This window comes from Crocodylus siamensis, chromosome 8 (genome assembly GCF_052110815.1).
Source record: "Crocodylus siamensis isolate JL-2025a chromosome 8, ASM5211081v1, whole genome shotgun sequence".
NCBI lineage: Eukaryota > Metazoa > Chordata > Crocodylia > Crocodylidae > Crocodylus > Crocodylus siamensis.
In genome coordinates this window covers 10,874,966-10,897,732 of record NC_143402.1, presented here as the reverse complement: position 1 = coordinate 10,897,732, position 22,767 = coordinate 10,874,966, and the positions used below count along the sequence as shown (strand labels likewise).

The window sequence follows — 22,767 nt, the reverse complement described above, 5'->3', positions numbered from 1 at the left end:
CTTTTCCTGCCCTTGAAGTCCCTCTGACTCTGCAGACATCTGGCTAGTTTAAACTGGGCAGTAATTAGCATGCACTCTTGTTGAAACAAAAATCTAATTTAGATGAAAATGCCCTTTTTTTTTTTTTTTTTGCTGAAGGATGGGAACAGGAATGGGCTGGGCAGCAGGAAAGGATGAAGAGCATCCTCTCCAAGGAGCCTTATTGTCTATTCACAGATCTGCAGACACAGCGCGTGTGCCTGCTGAGAGGGCCCTGAATGAGGAAACCCAGCACACAGAGGTGTGGTACAGAGAGTGTTGTTCTTTGTCATCTTCTGCCATGTTTACCAGGTCTCTTGTTCTGTTAATTTTGTGTCTTCTGATTTCCCCTTGGAAATTGAGATCTACATTCCCTCTGCTTCAGCCAGAGCAGATCCAACCTTAGTTGATTCAGGTCAAGCATGCTTCCTGCCTCTTTGCCTTTCAAGGGATGTTGGCATCCATCAAAGTGCATACGCCACTGCCTCACCACTCTTCTCTCACCAGCTCATGCAGGAAATCTTGGCAGTGATTCCTGGAAATCCTGCAGCCTTCTCTCTCTCTCAGTTTTCTTTTATAAACTACCATCATCTTGGAATCCTAAGTGAGGCTGGGTGAGGTCAGACCAGGGTTTCTGGTAACTCTGCTCATTTTGAGCACCCAGTCTGAGCTCTGGGAAACAGTTGCTGTACTCAGTTATGCCTTGTCCATTTGCTCTCTGCTTGGCTCCTGTTGGGACTGGGAAAGCAGGTGCTCAGAGAGAGAAAACTTTCTGCTAAATCCTCAGTCAGAATCTCTTGCACTCCATTCCCCCCCGGTGCTGAACTGTTAATCTTTCTTTTGGGTGCTTCTGCCCTTCCTCTGCCTAGTCTGAACGTCAGCCCAGCAATGTAGGGAGCAGCTGCCTGCTCTTAGAGTGCCTTGAATGCCTGCCCATCCCATGAATCGCACACCACTAGTTATGACATATAACCCCTCCCTGGAACCTATATGGAAAATCCTCAAATAGTTGCAAACCGTACAAGAAGACGACACAGTTCTTAAAGAGATCTTCCCAGAACCACCCATCCTAACCTTTAAACAAGCACTGAACCTTGCTAATCTCATTACCAGAAGCAAACTTCCTACAGCCCAAAATGCACCAAATGGATCCAGGCCATACCTTGACAAGAAATGTAAAACCTGCCAACATATTTCCACCACCCCCACAATGACTCCACCCCACAACAGAACCATCACCATTCCTGGATCTTATAGCTGCACCTCCAGAAATGTAATACATCTCATCCAATGCACAAAGTGCCCTGATGGAAAATGCATAGGAAAAGCGAAGCAACAACTGCACACCAGAATGAATGCACACCAGAAATCTATCAAAGACAGGAATATCCAATTACCAGTGGGGGCACATTTTTCAAAAGAAAACCACTTTCTCCAGTCTCTCAGTCCTGATCCTCAACGGGAATTTACAAAACACTTTTCACAGATGAACCTATGAACTTCACTTCATCAGCCTCCTAGATACAAAAAATCATGGACTAAATAAAGACATTAGATTTATGACACATTATAATCTGCCTGATATCTGACTTCCCAGGTACCTCTCCACTATTTACCAGCTGCATTCATTTCCACACCCCCCCAAACTGTCTTTCACCCACTGATTCTTCAATTTACATCTTCACTGACTGCCCTTCTTGCACGCAGCCCAGCCTCTGGCTTCTTTACTGTTCAGTCCATCCAGGAAGAGCACACACCAACTTTAGATGCTTCCTCAGCCTGACAAAGGATATTTATACCCAAAAGCTTTCAAAGAAGAATTTTTTCAACTATTTGATTTGGTTTAATGAAAGATATCAGATTTACCTAACGAACCTTGTCTGTCCATACCTTGGGGGCAAATGCTCTTTGATCTGGAATGTGGCAAAGGCTGTCAGCGCATTTCCAGCATAGAGGACTGTAGTAACAAGCACCTATGGCCACAGCCAGGATGTTGTTCCTAGCTTTTTTCCCTTTAGATTTTATGCTATGGTTTTGTCTAAGGCTAAAGTGAATTGCAGTCAGATATGCTAATTATTTACCCATCTTTTTGGAAGCTACCCAATTACTATCTGCCTTGCATTAGCAGGTGCATCACGAGCAGGTCTAGGGAGGTGATTCTTCCCCTCTATGTGGTATTGGGAGGCTGCAGATGGAGTACTGAGGCCAGTTTTGGGCGCTGCACTTCAAGAGGGATGTGGATAATATGGAAAGGGTTCAGAGGAGGGCCTCTCGTATGGTTGAGGGCCTGCAGGTGAGATCCTATGAAGACAGACTGAGGGACCTGAATCTCTTCAACCTCTGCAAGAGAAGGCTGAGAGGTGATCTTGTGCTGTCTACAAACTCAATGGGGGGGTCAGCAGGGAATAGGGAATATTCTGTTTACCAGGGCACCCCTTCGGGTTGCTAGAAACAATGGCCATGAACTGAAGGAGAGCAGATTTAGATTGGACATAAAGAATAAATTCTTTATGATGAGGGTTGCCAAAATGTGGAGTAGACTTCCTAGGGAGGTGGTGCTTTCCCCTACCTTGAAGGTGTTCAAGAGGAGACTGGACAAGCACCTGGCTGGGGTCACTTGACCCCAGCGCTCTTTCCTGCCCAAAGCAGGGGAGTGGACTCAATGATCTAATAGGTCCCTTCTGATCTAAATCCTCTCTAGTAATAGTCTATACACTGTGTTTTAATGTTAACATTGTCATTAATTTGGGATTTTGTGGAAAGATCTACAGCCCTGAAAATTAAACCTCCCTGCACTGGCTGGGCAAAAGGCTTTCCCAACCCTGCCTTGCTAGTAAACCTCACCCTTGAGGGTTGTCATTGGTTAAAGAAAGAATTCTGGCTTAGCAGAAATGATGCAAAGAGATTTACTCTTGCCTCCCCTCCTTGTTAAAGCAGACAAACTCATGGTAAATGCTGCACCCCAGCTTACAGAAATGAGCAGCTTTTAAATGAACTTGCAGAGCAAAGAAACTCTGCCTTTTTCCCTGTGCCTAAGCTCTATCCTTGTGGGGGACGAGATGGGGTGTGTGTGTGTGTGTGCGTGTGTGTGTGTGTGTGTGTATGTGAGAGAAAGGGGGAGAGAAAGAGAGAGAGAGATTTCAGCAGACACCTTCAGGAGTGTATTTCGATCTCTGTTTCACCAAAATATAAGAAAATTGCCAGTCCTTGGGGCAAAAACACTTTTACAGGCTTAACATCCTCTCAGAATCCTTTCCACTTTGCAAGTGAAGTGCGTTGTAAAAATAGGCTGAATTGGAAATGGTTTGTGTAGTGTGTGGGCGGTGGCGGGCAGGGTGGCTGGTGAATTCTCTGCTATTTTAATCCATGCGCTGAATTCAGCTTGCAGCGTGCCTTTTGGTAGGGAAGGGAATTCCATGGAGTGGAGAGGGCTGCGAGCATTTAGAACCAAGAGCAAATGTGGTGATGCTGAAAGCAGCAGAAAGGCCACAGGAAAAGTGTGGGAATGTGCTCAGAGTGTTTTCAGGCAGGATGTGCTTGAAACAAGATTAGGATTGGCTTTGCCCAAGCCCCTTACAGGGATTTGCCTCTTGTATCTAGCTGGGAAAATGCACACGGGTATGGAGAGGCTGGAAGCAAGCAAGTATGCCATAGTGCATGTAGGTAAAGGCAGGTAGGATCCTGATCCTGCCACTGCGTCTTGTGTTGTGTGCAGGTGTCTGGTTGTGTAGCTCGCTTGTGGCATGGGAGCCTCCATGGGGCAAGTTTCCTATAGGGAAGCAGCAAGAGCAGCTGCATGTTGGAAGAGGCTGCAGCACTCTGTAGGTTGGACTTCATCCTTTTAGGAATGGAAATGGTTCCCTTCCTCTTCTTCCTCCCCCACCCGCCTGCCTGTGAGGTCACAGAAGCACTGGATCCAGGGTACAGTGCAGGGGTTGTTGGACAGACTCTGACTGCTGCCTTCCCCTTCCCCTTCCCCTTTTTCACCTCTTCCCTTTCAACTCTGTGTTTGCAGGCTCTGAAATGATGATTACTCTCCCCAGTCCATCTTTCCCCAGCAAGCACAGACGTCCCATTGTCCATGACTCTGCTTCTTGGACTGTCCCCTGGGGCACAAGTCTTGTTTATGTTGGCTGGGGTTTTGCCTCCTGTTTAATGGCCTTATCTGCTGGGCTGGACTGTGTCTTTTCAAATTTGTTTCACTGCTCTTCCTTCTTTAAAGGGGAAACGGGCCTTGGAAAGTCCACGCTGATGGACACCCTTTTCAACACAAAATTTGAAGGGGAACCTGCCTCACACTCGCAGCCTGGGGTCAAGCTGAAGTCCAACACCTATGACCTACAGGAGAGCAATGTCAACCTGAAGCTGACCATTGTGAGCACCGTGGGCTTCGGGGACCAGATCAACAAGGAAGACAGGTACGCTGAGAGCTCGTCTGAAGCATGTCTTCTCCTCCCCCTCCACCTGCACCCTCTGATTTCCAGCTGCTCGAGATGGGTTGTAGCTTTGATCCTGCTCCTTCATAGTGTGCACATTGCTGCTCTGGAGTAGATGGTGGCCGGGGAGGGGGAGGGCAGGCTGTGGCTTCTCAAAGCCTGTAGTCCATCAGTGTTGCTAGGGTATGGGCCAGGAGATGGTGCCTGTGGTGTTGTGAGCAGTTTCTCCCCTCCTGCCCAGCTCCCTTCTGACCATTAGATGCCTGAGCTCTTCTTTCAGAATGCAGAGAGCTCCAGGCCGTTGCCTCGCGGCCTCTTGTGCCACAGCAACCCAGAGGCCTGATCAAAACCCCCGAAGCTGGCTAGACACTGCTTGTCTTGACTGCTTCTGGGTGGGGGGCACTGCTCTCTGCTGAAATGCCCTGGGAGGACTCCTTTGGTACCTGGCAGCTAGTTTCCCAATACCATTAAGAGTTTGTCCATTGTTATGAACATTAGAGCATCTGGCTAATCGGAGCAATCCCTGCCCTCTAACGTGTTTTGGGATGATAGAGATGACCTTACTTCGACTTATCACTCTCTCTTAAATAGCTCCCCCAGCCTTGGTAGTGAAGTGATTATTCATTTTCTTTATATCATGTGATGAAACCTTAGCATTTCTAGTCACTTCACAGGGTGCTACATGAGAGCCTTTTGCACAGAATGGATTTCTTGGCTCCTTGCAAGAGTGCTAATATGGGAGTCCATCCTATAGAAAGGGAAGAAATGCAGGGTTAACCTGTAGAAATCTGGGCAGAGTGACAGTAATGAGTCCAAGTCCTTTCTGGATTAGTCACTTCACTGTGCAGGAGATCAGTCTTAATCATGTATATTAGATGAGAAACACTTAAAATGAAAACAGTCCTCATGCTTCAAGGCAGAAGTTGATCACTTTTAAGACAGGTAGTTAGAATGTGCTTCATCTTGCAGACTGGCACAGCTAATGACCTTTCTTTTCTTTCTAAGAGTTATTTAAGGATTTATTTTTGTTTATGGGGTTTCTTGCATCTTTTTTTCTGTCTTTTTTTGTAGCATGTGGGGATGGGGCTTTGGCAGAGACAGGGCACTGTGGTCAATCTAATATGGCATTTCCACTCCCAAATGCCATGTACATTTCTTACAAATAAACACGGTGTGATGCTGTCTTGGGTCCTAAACAAGTGGAACAATGTCTCAAAAATGGAGTGCAATATATAGTAAATGCGCACGTTGCTCCGTGTTGACAGGGTCTGTGATTCTTTCTTCCTCCTCTCTCTCAAAGCTACAAGCCCATCGTAGAGTTCATTGATGCTCAGTTTGAATCCTACTTGCAAGAGGAGTTGAAGATAAAGAGGGTTTTGCATAACTACCACGATACCCGTATCCATGCCTGCTTGTACTTCATTGCTCCCACGGGCCATTCACTGAAGTCCCTGGACTTGGTAACGATGAAGAAGCTGGACAGCAAGGTAGAGGGCCCATAATCCTCTTGACTTGTTTTCTAATCCATGTGCAAAGCTTCACTGACCTGTCAAGGAGCCTCCACCTAATTTTTACTTGCTGGGGTAGATTAATGGGGTCCCTCAGGCACATCCCATAACTTTCCTGAAAAAGCTATATCTTGCACCTGAGCTCGCCACACATATCTAAATTGTGTTGTCAGACATAAGAAGTCACTATTTTCTTTTGTGCCCAAGTGAAGCTCAAGCCCTGTCGTTCCTCTGTCTCGTCCAGGTCAACATCATTCCCATCATCGCCAAATCTGATGCTGTCTCCAAGAGTGAGTTAACAAAGTTCAAAATTAAGATCACAAGTGAGCTGGTCAGCAATGGGGTGCAGATCTACCAGTTTCCCACCGATGACGAATCAGTGGCAGAGATCAACGGGACAATGAATGTAAGTGGTGCAGTGGGATACGTTCCATGCAGTGCTGAGTGTTATCTCCATTTTAACCTTCGTTTCACTTTAAAGAACAAGAATAGGATTTTTGCTGTAACTCATTTATGGTTCATTCCAATCCAGTGTGCGTCAGTCTGACCCCAGCCATCAAAACTGACCCTTTCCTGTTTGAATCTTCTCCCCACACCCTAGTTGCTTTCTGGAGGTGGTAGGGGAATGTTATCATGTAATGGTACTTGGGTGGGTTTGTTTTCTCTTGCTTGATCTAATGGGAGGCATGTAAAGAAAGCAGAATTGCTAATGGCTAGAACACAGGCCTGGGCGCTGGGGAGAGCAGAACTACAGCCCATTTTCTGTCACTGCTCTGTGTCACTTCAGCTTAATCTTACTTTTCCATGCAGAGTGGCTTCGGGGTGATATGCAGGAAAGGTGTCATTTGTGTGTATGTTAAGTTTTGAGATCTCTGAATGGAAAGTACAATGTTAACCACGGCTGGCTGCCTTTCTGTGACAACTTGATTTTACTGTTTGAATGGTTTTGCTCTCGGTTCTTGCTCTGTCTAAATATGCTTACTGCAGAAGCTTTAGTATTTGAAAAAGAAGTTGTAAGATAATACATAGAAAGTTGGTGGTTGATAGGAATAACCATTGCTTATTCCATGCACTGGTGGACAGAGAAATGGCCATTTTTCTTTCCCTGGAATAGGACCCACCATCACAAATTCTAAGTATGCCGGGCCTTACTAATAGATGAGGAGAGGGGAAGGGAATTTAATCATACTAAACAGCTAAAAATCCTACTCTTCTAGGGGTATAGGGACTAACAGCTATAAAGAAAGGAGTCTGAACGTGGTCCAGGCAGTGGGTCAAATCTGTATCTTAAAACACTGAGAGTTCTCACCCGTGCAAACCACAGTGCCTCCAGCCTAGGGAGATTACCCAGTGCCTTGGTGCTAACATTGTTGCTGGGGAACTGGCTGGACTACTGGTACAATAAGTACGTGTGGAGCGCTGACTCCCTCTTAATAGTGTATAGAAATCCAAATAAAACTATTTTAAAACACAGTCTTGCAATGAAACAGACACAAAAGCAGAGTCGTTTCTTTCACTACTGATGTATAATCTCCACAGCCAGAAGATGGGATAGTTCAGACTGAGTCTAGAAGTTAGAGTGCACAATTGAACCCAGGACTTGCGGGTACTACTCCTATTCCTGTTTGCTTTGTGATCTTAAGGAAGATGCCTCCATTTGCTCATGTTTAAGATGAGGACAAGGCTTGCCTTCTTCACAGAGATATCATCAGGACTCATTTGATGCTTGCACAGTACAATGAGTTTCTCAGAAAATGGTGAGATTGAAGCACAAGGCTAATTCTGATGCAGTGTCAGGACATGAAAATTAAGAGTTCATAAAACTGTCAGACCTCTGCTAGCCAAAAAGCAAAGAGCTGAGAAGTTAACTGTACATTTACTGTGGTAGGAAGATAACAGGGTGTCTTAAAGAACCAGGGTATTGTAAGAATGTCACCAACAAGAATTGGAAAGCTCATTTGCAGTAACGATTCAAATCTCTGAGAATCGCCTCTTTTTAGGAGCTTGGTGGGAAGTCTGGGAATTTGCAGACTCTTGGCTTCTAAAGTGTTAGCCCAAAGCAGTAATTAGAGATTTTATAAGCTGAGCACTGTACAAGTGGCTAATAGTGCTTTGTCATCAGCTTAGCCTGCAAAACATGCTCTGGTTGCTTGTGATTTGCTATAAACACATCACTTGCACACCCAAATCTGCATTAATGAAGGCCTGAGAGTCCCATTAAACCAACTCCAGAATCTATTTTGTGTATGAGGAACCATATGTTGCTGTTTTTATCTTTTCTTTCAGGTATGTTGGGCTGCTGCTACCCAGTGCTGAGGGAGATAAATGTGCACTTGTATTCTGGTGGGTGGCAGTGGGCTGGTTGATGGGCACTTGTGGCTACTGCCACCTCTGTGTACTGAAAGAAATCCCTCCACATCTCTGAACTGTGCTTCCATTCCCTTTTAAATGAAGGGGCCAAGCTTCTTCAGTTGAGTGAGGGCACAGGGGTTTTGTCTTTCACTATGCAGCATTGTGCTCCCTGCTATTTACAGCCTGCCAATTTCCCACAGGGATCTGCTGTCCAGCTGGGAGGCTTGATCCTTCCCTGTGCCTACATGGCTTCCAGCAGCTCTGGGTTCCCTTGTGCAGGGGGAACTGGTCGTGGAAACAATAATGAGTCCAGCTCCATGCCAATGCCCGTTGGTTCCCATGAGATTGCAGCAGGGCTCATTGGCACAATATGTTATGTGTCCTCAGTCCAGTGGCACTAAGGGTCTCCCCCAGCACTTGGCCATTCTGGACAGTATCTCTAAACATCTTTGCTGTGACCAGCAGGGCAGGAGAGCAGTGAAGAGAAAGGACCACGTGGCTCACCTTCATCTGTGAGTGGTGCCTGCAGGCAGCTTTGCAGCACTGGAGAGTGATGGAAAATAACCCCGCCTTATTTGAAGCATGCACTGTTAACAATTACTCTGGGCTCATCAATAGACGAATGCCTGTGACAGAGACGGTCATAAACATGGTCGCTCTGCTCCATGCCTCACACATGTGCAGCATTTCTGGGGATCCTCAGGGTACAGACTCTTTTCCTTTTGTGAAGCCCCATGTCATGACCAGCCCCTCTTCAGCTGGCCCTGGCTTGAGTCCCTTCTGGGACTCCTTGACTCTCTCCTTAAGGTGAGCTAATGCTTCCTTCCTCCTTTCTGGGTGATCAAGCCTATTGTGCCCTGACGCTCTCATGTCCGTCCTGTAAGGCAGATCCTGGGTCTCCTGCTCAGAACCACCGTAATGGCATGAGCTGAGACTCGCCCATTATAGCCTGTCCATGCTGGAAAGTCACTCTCTGAATTCTCCTGGCAAAACACTCTTCGCTTCTGGCTCTCATCCCTTGAACAACAAGCTTTCAACCACTTTGACCTAGCAAGCCCTTATTTTCTGTTTCTGTGAGCAAGCTGGGGTCACAGTTTTTACTGGTACAATCGGCATCTCAACGCTCTGTTAATTACTCAGAATTAAGCTCAGCGTAATGGCTGTTGCTGACAAATATTGCTGCATGTTATCTGGCACATCGGGCTGCCTGGGGGGCAGGGCATAACAGAACCGGCTGCTTATATTTTAGTTTGGTTTATTGGATGCTTGTTCTCTCCCCATCTGCACTCGCTTGCAATCTAGGTGATCACGTGGTAGTGTATTAAGTTCATCATCTGCAGAGCCTTTTTTCCTGGTAATTCATAGGACAACAAGTGTGAACACAGGACCGGGAGCCAGGAAGACTCCAGCGTTAAGTCTCCTTCTGCTGCCTCAGATGGCTTTGGGCCTGTTGCTTAGGCTCCCAGTCTCATTCCCCTTGTCTGTGAAGCCCAGGCCGTAGGTAGCTTTTCTTAATGCATGGGCAGGTGCAAGGAGTTTTTATTCTGTCAACGTATGTTTTTAAATTAGCTTTACCTTGAAGAGATTGGTGCTGAATTTAGGAGTGTGTTCTTCTGAATTACTTTCCCTGGACATTTACCCTGCTTTGCCACTGCTTTCCCGGCAGCCTATGCAGTGTGGAGAGCACTCCTGAACTGAAATGACAAAGTGGGACCATGGATTATGTTTCTTTTTGAAAAGCAAAAGGCACCGGCCTGTTGACTCCACATAGCACCAGCCTCCGGAGGGTCTTGTGCTTTCTGAGCTCTGACTCATCTGCCTGATTTCCCTTTTGAGGTTGCTGAGTGGTAAGGCTGCTTATCAGCCTGGAGAGCTGAGACTGAGAGGCAGATTGATTTGTTTGAAGTTACAGGGTGAGCTGGTTGCAGAGCTGGGACCAGCCCCCCCACTCCTTCCTCGTGACCCAAGTACACTGGTTCAAAGCACCACTCAGTCTATGGAGACTGGGATTTGCTGAATTGTATAGCAGGCTGGGATGAAAGGCTGGGAGACATCCTCCAGTCCCTCAGGCTTGCCCAGGTGGGGGTGCTGGTTTAGTCGCTGACAACCTGACCATGGAACAGGCTGTACTGGGTTACTTGGTACCAGATAGCAGACCAAGAGAGGCCTGGCCTGCTGTGTACTGCTGCCGAGTGGATCTTTGAAATCTGCAAGACACCTGCAATCCTCCCAGGAGCAGCAGACAGGCTGGGGCTGTGATGCACTGAGGGTTGTATTGCAGGTGCATTAACCCTTTGCTTTTCCAAGCTATGTCCCAGGATCAGTGCCCTTATAGGAAGATCAAGCTTAAAGTTAGTAGTGAGAGCAGTTTGGTTGCTTTCTAAAGGACCATCTCCCCCTTGTTATTCCAAAATGTGTCCTGGTTTGTCTCTGAATTGGGTCCTGGAGCCTCTGCTGTGTGTGTGGGGGGGGTGGTTTTATGATGCAGCCGAGACTGAGTGACATGAGCAAACGCCATGAAAGGATCTAGCTTGAGCATCAGGCTCTCCTGTGTGACAGACCAATGTGAGGCTTTGGTAATGGCACAGAGTCTTGTAATTTTAGGTTGCAGCTTATTAAAGTGACAGCTGATTGGTGGCTCTCAACAGATGCCAGCTGCAATCTAAACAAAGCCCACCACAGTTGCCTTAGCTGCAGGCGTCAGTGTGAGGCCAGCATATGGCTGGAAATGGAGACAGGCCCACCCCATTATCGGCCCCCTCTGCTCAGGGTGGAGGCGAGTCAGTGGGCCTCAATAAGGGAAACTGCTTCTCTGCTGTGGCTGTACAAAGGGCTTTGGGCTTCAGGGCTTTGAGCAAAGAAAGCTGTATTCTTTTCTCCCCTGCAAAGGCTCAGTGGTATCTGGCTGCTCCCATGAGCAGCCCAGACTCAGTCCTGAGCCTTCAGGGCAGAAGTCTGGGAGGGAGTTGGGGGGTGCATTAAGGATGTGCATGAAGCTGTCCTGGACCCTGGCACAGCTCCATCAGGCGAGAGAGCAGGAACCTTAGCAACAGGGTTTCCCAAAGCCGCCTCTTGGGGCATGGCTGTAGTGACCAGGCTCACAGGGAGAGTCAGCCAGTGCCAATGCAGCCCTGTCTCGCTTAGGACATGTGGCATGTCCAGGTTGCGCGCTGTGTCGCTCACAGTGACTCATATCCACTGCCCTGATTGTGTTCCAGGCCCACTTACCATTTGCAGTGATTGGCAGCACAGAGGAAATGAAAATAGGAAACAAGATGATGAAAGCCCGGCAGTACCCATGGGGCACAGTGCAGGGTGAGTGCCTGGGCCCTGTGGTGTGAGAGGAGGCTGCTGCTGGGAGGGGGTGGGATCCTGCAGCTGGAGCAGGGGATGCCTCACTCCTCCTTCCAGCTCTGCTGCTAACTTGGGTCCCACTGAGGTTCAGCCTTTCAGTGGGGATGTCCTGTATCCCATTATTGTGGGGGGCTGTGTTTTCTGTGCTGGGAAGAGTTAGTAGAGTCCCCCTGGGGGGCCGGAGGGCAGAAGTGCATCAAAAGGCAACTCTCTGTGTCTCACTCCGTGTCACTGCTCCAATTGTCTTGCAGTGGAGAATGAAGCTCACTGTGACTTTGTGAAGCTACGCGAGATGCTTATTCGTGTGAACATGGAAGATCTCCGCGAGCAGACCCATGCACGCCACTACGAGCTGTACCGGCGGTGCAAGCTGGAGGAGATGGGGTTCAAGGACACAGATCCTGACAGCAAACCTTTCAGGTATGCTCCTTGCAGCATAGTGGGCAGGAGAGACCACAACTGGCTCACCCTGTCATGACACCCCAAGCACATGCAGAACTGGCTGTGAAAGGCTAGGCCTTCATACCCCTGACTGGGTCCTGTGCCACAGGCTACATAGCCCTCCCAGGCAGCATCAGAGTGGGAGAGTGGCCCCCAAACTTCAGCACCAGCACAGCCTGAATGAGCAAAGGGAAGATGTGCAGATGAAAGGCATATGCAAAGCAGGATGTGAGCGAAATGGGAGGGGAAAGCTAGAACCAGAGCAGACTCTATAAACCCAAGAATCCCCCTGTCCTTGTTGAGCCAAGAATCCCTGTATCATGAGTGTCCCCTGCTGGGGGTCACCCAGCGCCTTCCTTTGGAATCAGCATCTGTCTTTGGCAAGTGCTTTCTTCTGCTTTACCCCCCTGCTCCCATCTGTATCGCACAGCGAACCTGGCTTTTCTTCACCCCAGGATGGCTAAACTTAACCTCTTCCACACCAGCGGGTCAAACGGCACAGCTTAGTGAGGGCTCGAGGGGGGAATGGACTTGCTAATCTTCAGCTTTTCATTGGTTAAGCACATGAGAGTAATAAAATGATGCGTGGAGCTCCCAGTCCCAGAGAAGCACAGCCCACAGAGACACGTGGAGCAGCAAGTGCAAGATACAGGAGAGAAGAGTGAGGACGAGGGTCTGATCCCAGCTCTTTCAGCAGAAAGCATAAGAGAAATGGAGGCAAACGTGGGGCAAGGAAGTGGCCTGAGGTGGTGGCTTGGTTTCAGATGGCAACACAAGTACTTCCAGATGATGCTGCTTTCTAAAGTTGTCTGTCCCTTTGGAAACTGAGAGATGCCCTATTCCCAGCATGAAGACTGGGGGGTTAGGGTGCCAGGGCTAAATGCAGGCAGCTGATGAAATGATCCCTGTGATCACAGGAAGTGTTATTCTTTTAATCTCTCAGAGATTGCAGGGTAAGATAAGCCTAATGCTGCTGAGTTTGAATCTGAAGCTGAACTTCCCTAGAGTCCAGCAGTGCTAGCATTTGGGGGTTTGAGCTAGGCCATCCCCTGAGCATCTGACCAGAAGGCTCAGATTCTGGTCTGTCCCATGTGCTTACTCAGCCATGATGGTTCTTGTGAACTTAGAGGGGATGCCTGAAAAGAAACCTGAGTTTATCATTGATTTTACACCTGCTTTTTCTTTCTCTCTAGCCTACAAGAGACTTATGAGGCCAAAAGGAACGAGTTTCTGGGGGAACTGCAGAAAAAAGAGGAGGAGATGAGGCAAATGTTTGTCCAGAGAGTCAAGGAAAAAGAAGCAGAGCTTAAAGAGGCTGAAAAAGAGGTGAAGATTGTAGTGTGTATGTGCATGTGCATGCATGTGTACATCTCCAGTACCGTGAGCCTTGAATTAACCTCAGCTATGTTGCTGCTGAAATGTCCTGTATTCTTAGAAAATGTCTTCTGGCTTCATGAGGATTTTCTCAGTAGAGAAAGAAGGTATATTGGTGTGTCAGCTCTTCTCTCTCTCTCTCCCTCTCCCTCTCTCTCTCCCTCTCCCTCTCTCTCTCTCTCTCTCTCTCTCTCTCTCTCTAGCTGCATGAAAAGTTTGATCGTCTGAAGAAGCTGCATCAGGATGAGAAGAAGAAGCTGGAGGACAAGAAGAAATCTCTGGATGATGAAGTAAATGCATTCAAACAGAAGAAGACGGCGGCTGAGCTGCTCCAGTCTCAGGCCCAGCAGGCTGGAGGATCACAGACTCTTAAACGGGACAAGGAGAGGAAAAAGTAAGTTGTTAACTTGGTGCTTGCTTCTCTGTCGCGACTTCCCCTTTGCAGTTAGACCTCTTGGTACCTCTTCTCCAATGTAGCCAGTTATCTCTAAGGGCAGACTGACACAAGACAAATATGCAACCCTAGCCAGTAGCCCTAAGCTGAACAGCCCCAGAGCCATGCAAAAAGATGCAGGTCAGAATAAGACACTCAGACACATACTGAATAGCTGACAGCAAAATTGCCTTCAAGTATTCTTGTGGTCCAGCCTGATTGGGTCAAGAAGAGGGGTAGCACCCACAGTAGAAAGTTTTGGGGTTCAGGAAATGGAATGAAGCACTATTGTTCAGCACTCAAGCCAGCTTTTAATAAGTGAGGTCTCTTCTCTCAAGTTAAAAATAGCTGTGTTTTAAAACGGTGCTGTGCCTTGCTCTCTGCCAAACTCCTACAGTGGATACTCTCCTCCTACATTGGATACTCTCCTACTATCAGCTCCATTACAGCATTTACATCAGAAATCTCCATAGCAACCAGGAATGTTATAGGCAGGATTTTAGTTGATAATGTTTCATTTAACAGTGGCTAACCAAATGTAGATTAGCCCTTCTCTTTCCCATGAGATCTGCATTTGCAAATAACTTGGCACTTCCCTTTCTTAATTAGTCCAGGCTCCATTATTTGCACTAATTCATGACTTGATGTTTATTACCATGCCATCGCCATCAGCTGTTACTTGTGTGCTGTTTTACAGTTAACTGCTGTTTGCTGCATGGGGCATGAGGTGCATTGTCCTGGTAAGATTCATTAACTACAATAGACCTTGCAGTGGGATCCAGTCACACAGTTCTTAAGAGCACGAACCCACCCAACGGCACAATCACAAAACATTTCCCCCCTCCTTTCACTTCTCTCTCCCCTTTTGCCTGTCCTGGTGTATTGTTATTCTGTCTTTTTCCACATGCCGTAATAAATCTAGGGTATTCGGGAGAACTGTGTGTCCTTAACAATGCTGCGAAGTAACTGGAGTGACTTTTCACGAAGAGCTGCTTGATGTGTTGTAATGGGAAAGGACAATATAATAACGGCACATTCGGGATGAAGGACACTGCCTCCAAAGCTTTGCAGCCATTTTACTAATGTCACTAGTAAAGACAATCCTTTTGTCTTCTCTCTTTCTCCCCCACCCTCTCTCTCTCTCTCTCTCTCTCTCTCTCTAAAACTAAAAGATCTTTATTCATGTAGATGCTATGGTAACAATAACTATAGAAATGTAGGTAGTGAGACTCAGGCTGTTTGTTGAGAATGAAGTCTTCTACCCCTAATGACTGGTTAGTGCACAGGCTTGGGATTCAAGACTTGTATCCTAGCCTCTGTCACCAAGCTACTGTTCAGCCCTGGGTGTGTCACTGGGTCTCTATTAACTCTGAGACAGTAAATAGTCAAAGTTAGGGGTTTTTTGTAGTTGCTTATTGCCAAATAACAGGTGCTGGGTGTTGATTTAAAATGATCGAGGGCTAAAGGCTGTGCCTTTGAGCTCCAGGTGTGTGACATGCCTTGTCTGTGGGGGCAGACATGACTGTAGGCTTTTCAGACTAAGTGTGATTTCTATTAGAAAAAAAAAAAGCAGCTTGCATTTAGCCTTACAAGCCTTTCCCCCAAAGATGCATACGTTGCCCCTGGGTCCTGGCATTCATATCAGGAATCCAGGTAGCCATAGGCATCGGCTTCAGTTTTTATCAATGGGTGCTTTTTTTTTTTTGCATTCCTATGCCTATCCTCGCACATGCCCAGAAGAGGCAGCGTGTTACTTCAACCTGGCTTGCCCAGTGTGGGTTATGGGTGCTGAGCACCTGCTAATTTTTTTCAGTGAATGCTTGAGCCCCAGAGCACCCATAGAATCAGCGCCTATGCAGGTAGCTTCTAGTTTTGGAAGAGGGCTAAAGCCACCCATTGAGTTCCTCTAGAAAGGCCACAGAAGCTTTCCTCCACTCAGAATTAAGTGGGTGTCTTAGTCCTCAATGTTTGCACAATTCTGAGTCATTTTATATTGCTGTCATGTAATCCTGGGTCTCCCCACATAGCAGTAGGGAATCTTCATTGTTTACAGTCAGGCTGCTTGTAAACCCTGAAATGGTTAATGAATGAAGCTTGAAGTCAGCCAGTGCTTTCAGCTTGCATATATGTGGCATTGTAAGGTATAGATGTATATTGTAAGGGACAGGGACTCATTTAGATGTAAAGAAATCATTTAACAAATGCACCCAGCCAGCAGAGGCAGGAAAGCCATTTATATCCTCGACTGATGAGTAAACTGATGATTATAGCTGTGATGGATGCATCTAAAGAGCCTTTATTTTGCAACCAGGTACAATTCCTATTGCCATAGGTAAAACTGATACTAACACATCTAGCTTGCTTTGGCAGATCAGCAGTACTCATTATGTAAGTGTGAGCAGGATATCAGCCCTATTGCTTTTAGAGGGCACATTTGCAGCTGTAATAATGTGTCCATTAAAATAAGACTCCTTATGGCCCTTGTATTAATGACCCTCCAGAAAGACCAGCATTTTGAGATGATTTCCTACCACCAACTGACCTTGTAAAATAAGGTCAATAGGATCTAGTTATAAACTAACCTATGGTCTATCATGAAACAGGAATAAAGAGGAATAAAGGGAAGGAATAACACTGAGTTTTGAATAAAAAATTGTATTTTAATCGTAAGCCCCACTTATTAATAAGGACTCCAGAAGGGTCCTATACAGAATGAGATAGTAAAAAAACCAAAACCTACCAACAAAACAAAAAACCCTGCTTGGATGCTCAGACAGGATGAATGTTGCTGCCAACAATAACAATGTAAAATGGGGGAGGTGTGGGGAAAGAACAATTCTTTGCTTTTTGGGATCTGAACATGAAAAATAATCTCAAAGAATAACAGTGTTCATGCTGGGCTGAGCACAAAGGCAGGGCTAAAGTGCAGTTGGAGCGAACATTGCTGCTGCTTGTTGGTTTTGGATTGCTTTGGGCAGTCCTTATAACTGTACACTATTGTATGCCCGGCCCCAGATCAAATAACATTCTTTTGTTCCGGGTATACAATTGCAGACAGTGCCTGTTGAATGGGCATTTGTCTCTACTGAGCTAAATATGTATGTCTGGTCCTTTTTCAACCGTTCTACTTACGCATGTGTTGGTCCATAAAGTATTATGGGGCTTCACTCTAGCAGGGGTTTACAGGATTGATCCCACTGTGTTAGGCAACTGTGGGAGATGTTGTTCGTGCCCCTGCTGTCTGTGCCTGTGCGTGCAAAGCATGTGTTGTAGTCGGTCAAGACCAGTCAGCTTTATTAACACACAGCAACACTCTCATTTGTTTTGCCTGATAGAAACCATAATTATGTTTGATTTATTTGCTTATTTAAATTCACTCACAGTGCCATTAACCTGCCTTTTTCTTTCATTTTCAGTTCGGGTTTCCTGTAGCACCTTCCCCTTGGCACCAGAAACGAATGCCCCCACATTCAGTTATCCCGCGGCTGCCGCTGCCTGTTTGCCCACCTCTCATCCCCTGCTCCCTTCCTCTCCTTAGAATTATTTTAAAAAGCAACAGTCTTGCCCTTGACTAGCCGTGGGTAAGGAGCCCAGCAATAACCTGTATGGAACTGACAGGAGGCACTAAAGGCTGCCCACTCCCCCTCTGGGCAGCAGCCTGTATGGCCGAGCGCTTGCAGAACTAGCATCCTCTGCTCTAAACCATCCCTGCTAGTTCTCGCACATGTTTCACATCTGCATGGTCAGAGCACGGCTGCTTGTGGACTCGCATTTAGTGCCCTGAAGCCTGTGCCCTGCCTCCGAATCCCTGTGAGTGCAATTAGAGCCTGCTCCCTGGGCTGCCTGCGAGAGAGGCTGCTCTTTGTTGTGGTGCATTCATTTTCTGTATCAGTGTCTAACCCATCCTCATCTAGATTGGATTCCTTGTACTTGACTGTTACATACGTACCATGCTAGCAGGGAGGGGCCTGAGCCAGAACCCCAGAAGATGGAGAGCCCCATTCTCATCCCCACACTGTGGAGGAAACTCAAGCCAGATCCAGGCTTTGCAGCAGGTTGCCCTGCTGAGCTGAGCCACACAGACTCTGGGAAGTTCAGATCCGCCTGGCCTGCCTTCCACAGACTCTTCTCCTGTTACTGTGACGTGCTGAAACAAATCCTGGATCCAAACTCAGGGAAAACCCGCGCAAAGGCCCGTATTTAGTTGCTAGAACAGCTGGTGTTTATGAAGAAGACAGCATAGAGATGCTGCCATATTACTTTATTTTCAAAACCCTTTGTCCTTATATTCTTTGTTTGTTGTTTAATATCCCAAGTATTATTAGGAAAACCCAACATCTGCTTAGGAATGCACAGATGCGGTTTAGTTGTTCCTTGAAATTTTCTATATAGCAAAAGCTTTTGGGGTTTTCTTAACGCAACATTTGCACTGAATGGGTGGGAGTTTTGCTTCTGCCTTCAGTGAGGCTCAGTAGGTACCTCCCTGAACTAGCTGTGGTTTGCCTGAAAATGTCTTGTCCATGTATTCCTTAAAGGGGACATTTTTAAAAAAATAAAGTCTTTATGAGACCATGAATTCTGGTTAACGTTTACTTTTTTTTTTGCCATTCTTTTACAGTAACCCCTGGCTCTGTACTGAGTAATAATCCCTGAATGCAAAGGGCTCGAATGGACCTTCCTTTATTTGTTAAAACAGAGGTTCTAGTAACAGCTGACAGCTTCTCATAACATTTCAGCCATGACCTTTCCAATCCTCTCTCTCCTCATCAGGAATCTTCCTTTCCTATGTATTGGTGGTGACTGCTTTGATGAAACCATTTAAGATAAGCTGTTTTTGGACACTGTAACCTTAACACTCCTTTCTTTTTTTTATTTTACGTTTAATGGATTCCCCCCCCCGCTCCAAATAATTAAGGGATGTGGAAAAAATAATTCTGTTTTTTTGCTGGCAAAATAACAATGCAGTTTAAAATCTATTTATTGGGGATTTTGAAAAGACAACACAGCCTTGGTTTAGTTATGGTGGCTGAGTGGGTGAATCCTTGTATCTTGGATGGGGGGGGATGTGTGCACACGGGTCCTGTTGAAGGTGTGTTGTGAGCCATGAGAGTTTAAGGGGAACGTGTGAGATCCCATCGTTCTAGGGAAAAAGGCAAAGCGTGCACGTGGAATTGTAACTTGAAAGCTTGACGCCAAATGGGAGCATCTTATGAAGGCTCAACAGACAGCCCTCAGACACTGGTGAAAGGAGAGCTGGCTGATGTCTCAGGGTCTGCTATTGCCGCAGCATCTTTCAACTGCCTGCACACACTCTTCAAACCTGAGAGCCTGATGGCGATGGCTCTTACTCAGGTTTCCTTTTCCTCATATCCGCTCGCTGGCCAGATCAGAGCTTTGGGGATAAGACCTCCTCCCGTCCCAGGGGAGCTGGCAAGTGCCTGGCTCTAGGTCGGTCTGGCTGGCCTGTGTTTGGAGATGTCCCATCTAGCCTCAGCCTGAGGCTTATCCCCTGTGGCGCATGTCAGCATTAATGGGGAAGGCCATTCCTCTTCCTCCATGTGCTCCTCCATCCAGCTTCTTGCCCAAACACATGGTCAGCCTTGTGCAAGAGCCCATAACTGAAGCTAAGATGTAGCCTCATTTTCTAGAAGCGAATACTGTTCAAGTGCTTGACTGCAGCCTATTTATACTTTCTCAGGTTTCTGGGGGCACTGTAAAGATCAATTAAAAAACTGCTTTTTAAAAAGAAGTTTGAAATACTATAATTTCTCACATATAACACACACACACTTCTTTTCCTCTAAAATGCAGCTCCTGGCAATTGGGGTGTGCATGGTAACCAAGGAAATAGGGTAACAGCAGTTCAGCTTCTGCCTGGGGAAAGGCAAACTAAAGCTGCACGTGCTACACTGCACGCCAGGCTCCTTAGTTGCTGTCTGTGGACCCTCATTCTCCACCCCTCCCCTCCCCGACCCTGCCCAACAGAGGCTCACAAAGAAAAGATCTTTCTTTCTTCATTCTGCCTTTCAGAAACCAGGTGCACATTTTGTTTCAGGACATGTTGTATGTGAGAAAAGACGGTACTTCAAGCACTCACTCGCTGCTTTCCTTAGTCGCACGCCTTCCATAATGGGTCAGTGTCCCTTTGTCAGTGGGCCTCAGGTGTCCAGCTGCAAAGAGTGTTTTTATCTGCCTTTTGTTTTCCTGCATTGCAGGTTGTTGGCTGTTACGGATTATTTTGACTCCTTTTATAATGCTATTAAAAACCTCTTTAAACAATGTTCTAATTTGTGTGGTTTCCTTGAAGCCCTGGGAGCAGTTACAGCGGGATCTGTAATTGCCCACCTCTCCTCTCTCAGCTTACATTGAGTCTCTATTTCCTGCTTTTTGAATGTCCTTCTCCTTTTGATAATCTTCTGTTTTTTCTCTCTTTTTTTCTCCTCTCTCTGTAGCTTTTTTTAGTCTGTCTTCGCCAGCTGCGCTGTGTCTGAGGGAGAAGACTACTGCTTCTAGAAGAGTGTTTAGGGGTCCTATAATGTCTGTGTGGTGGGGGGACAGATCTTCAATGTTTAGTGTCTTGGAAAGAAGCCCTTTTCTGCCTTGCATGGTATTTAAAATTGAAGTGTCTTGTATTTTGTGTGACAAGACAGAATATTACTGGAGGAAGCTGATTGTGTACCTAAGACTTCTGAGGAGCAACAGAAATGTCATTGGAAGAGTGACACAGCCAAAAAAAAGTCAAAGCATTAAGTTTATGACAATATATGCATACATATATATATATTTTTTTTCCCCTAATTTGGCCTAATATAAATATCACAGACTCCCATGACTGTCTGTGGAAGCCAAAGTTGTTTTCTTGTTTTGTTTCTTTCTTGCCAGTTCCTGGCTTTGCGTTGAAAACCTGTTGTACTTGATGTCAAAGGAGAGAGAAATAGGTGCAATTTGCTACATTGACAGCCACGACCTAGTTCATTCTGACGAGGAAATACAGCAAAAAGAAACGCGCAGGTTTTTTCTTCCATTAGTGTCATGTGTGCCTCCGCCCTCTCGTTAAGCACACTGCATTGCCTGCCTGACGCAGATTGAGTGAGTTTTTAACCTCACATAATTTATTGTGTAGTAAGACCCCACACTCCATTATTGGGACCCCCTTGTGCTCTTTAGAGTTAGAGAATGATGTTGCTCTTCACGCTGGGGAGGCCTGGGGAGCTGTCGCCAGATGGTCATGCTCCCTCCAAAGCCCGTGTGAGTAGAGCGTGCTGTCTTGGAAATGCCTTGGAGTCTGTCCTAGCCCTCTTGCTTGTCTCGTTCTCCTTTGGACCATCCACTGCATGTTCTTCCAAACTGTGTTCATCTGTCTCTCCTCTGTGGTTTTATTCCCCCCACTCCACCACCACCCTTTTTTTTTCCAATGGAAGTATGAGTGATAATGGCACCGAGTCTATATTTACATGAAACATTAAAGAACCAGCACTGTTTAGCTCGATACCTTTCTAACTTTAATGTAAGTTTTCAATAAAAAAAAATGTGAAAAAATACAATCTGGGTCCTTTTGTGTTTCTAGTGGAGAGAGTCCTGAGAGAGTAGAGTCCTCCTGTTTTATGGCTGCTTCTGGGGAAATGTGTGGAGCTCAGTTGAGCCACTCTGAAATGTAGCCAGGATGTCGGGACAAGCATGTCTTCAAAGGTTATTATGAGGGTGTTAAGTGGGGTGGCTGGTCCAGCTCTAGCACAGTGTTGTGGGTAAGAATTGGAGTGTCCTGGCTTGGATGAAATAAGGCCCCTGTTGAAATTGCCCACCTCTGTCCCCTGGAGGGATTTCTCTTGGACCAGTCTGGGTTTCCCGCTATATGATTTCTAACCAGGCTTGCTTTAGGAGCTCTGTTGTCTGAAAACGGAAATAATTTAGATGCTAAAATGCACCAGGAGGAAAAGCTCCATACGTGGGACGTTTCTCTTGACCTGTTGCACTTTCTTAAATTTTAATTAATTTAGCTGGTTGTTTTTAGACACTGAAGGCCATTAACCTCGTGCATCGGTGACACGACAGGTTATTAAACCTACGACTGCAACCAATTTACACTTGCTATTTCTGGGATGCACTGCAGCTTTTTTTGGATTGGAGTCTGTCTGGTTTTTAAAGTGAGAAGCAGCCTGGGTCTCTGAAGCCCCAGAGGGCCCTGGCCTGAAGCGAGCAGTGGAATATGTGGAGTCAGAGCTGTCCGTGGAGGTGTTTCCACACAACCAGTGGGAGGCAACCTGTCCCATGGGGAAACCCACTTTTAAAGGAAGGAAGTGTTCAATCCTTGAGATGTTGCTGCCAAAGGTATAAACCAGTCAGTGAGATCCATGAACTGCAGCTGAGAGGGAGCAAAATCCTTCCCTCAGTGACCTGAGCTGAACAAACCCTTGACTTCAGGCATGGCTCTTCCGGCAGCTAGTGATGTAGCACATCTGTGCTGCTTTGGGCTTGCTCAGCAGGTAGCTCTTGCTGGACATCCTGACAGGGTACAAAAGGAGAAGGGGAAAAAGCTTTCTCCTGTGAGCACATGAACTCCTAAGGCGGTTGCTGAGGAGGGAATACACAGTTGGCTCCTGGTGGCAGCAGGCTCAGACCGCTGCTTCCTGCCTTCTCTGGGCATGCAGGGAATCCTCCCTGCAGTGTAGGAGGGAAAGGGCAAGTCCGTGCCACCTGCACCTCCTGGCACTTGCTCGCTCTAGCTGGCATCTTTGCCTCTCCTCGTTGCCTCCAGTCTCGGCCAAAAGCAGCCCCCCGCGCAGGAAGAGGGGTTTACATGCAACTGGGAGAGCCGTCCGGTAGATGGAGCCTCTGAGCTGGCACTGATCTC

General features: G+C 46.7%; 1 protein-coding gene across 5 annotated transcripts in view; it reads left to right on the top strand.

The window, feature by feature from the left end:
- Positions 1–20,921, top strand: part of SEPTIN6 (septin 6) — a 38,345-nt gene extending 17,424 nt beyond the window's left edge. The window contains exons 3-11 of one of the 5 annotated variants that reach the window (XM_090059328.1): positions 4,241–4,436; positions 5,755–5,941; positions 6,207–6,368; positions 11,533–11,629; positions 11,920–12,088; positions 13,303–13,435; positions 13,687–13,877; positions 14,614–14,656; positions 18,535–20,358. In XM_090059328.1, the coding sequence (XP_089915454.1) occupies positions 4,241–4,436; positions 5,755–5,941; positions 6,207–6,368; positions 11,533–11,629; positions 11,920–12,088; positions 13,303–13,435; positions 13,687–13,877; positions 14,614–14,617 (1,139 nt within the window). In that variant the 3' untranslated portion in view covers positions 14,618–14,656; positions 18,535–20,358. The other 4 variants (XM_090059327.1, XM_090059326.1, XM_090059324.1 and 1 more) reach the window with 4 other exon arrangements.
- Positions 20,922–22,767: the final 1,846 nt, after the last annotated feature.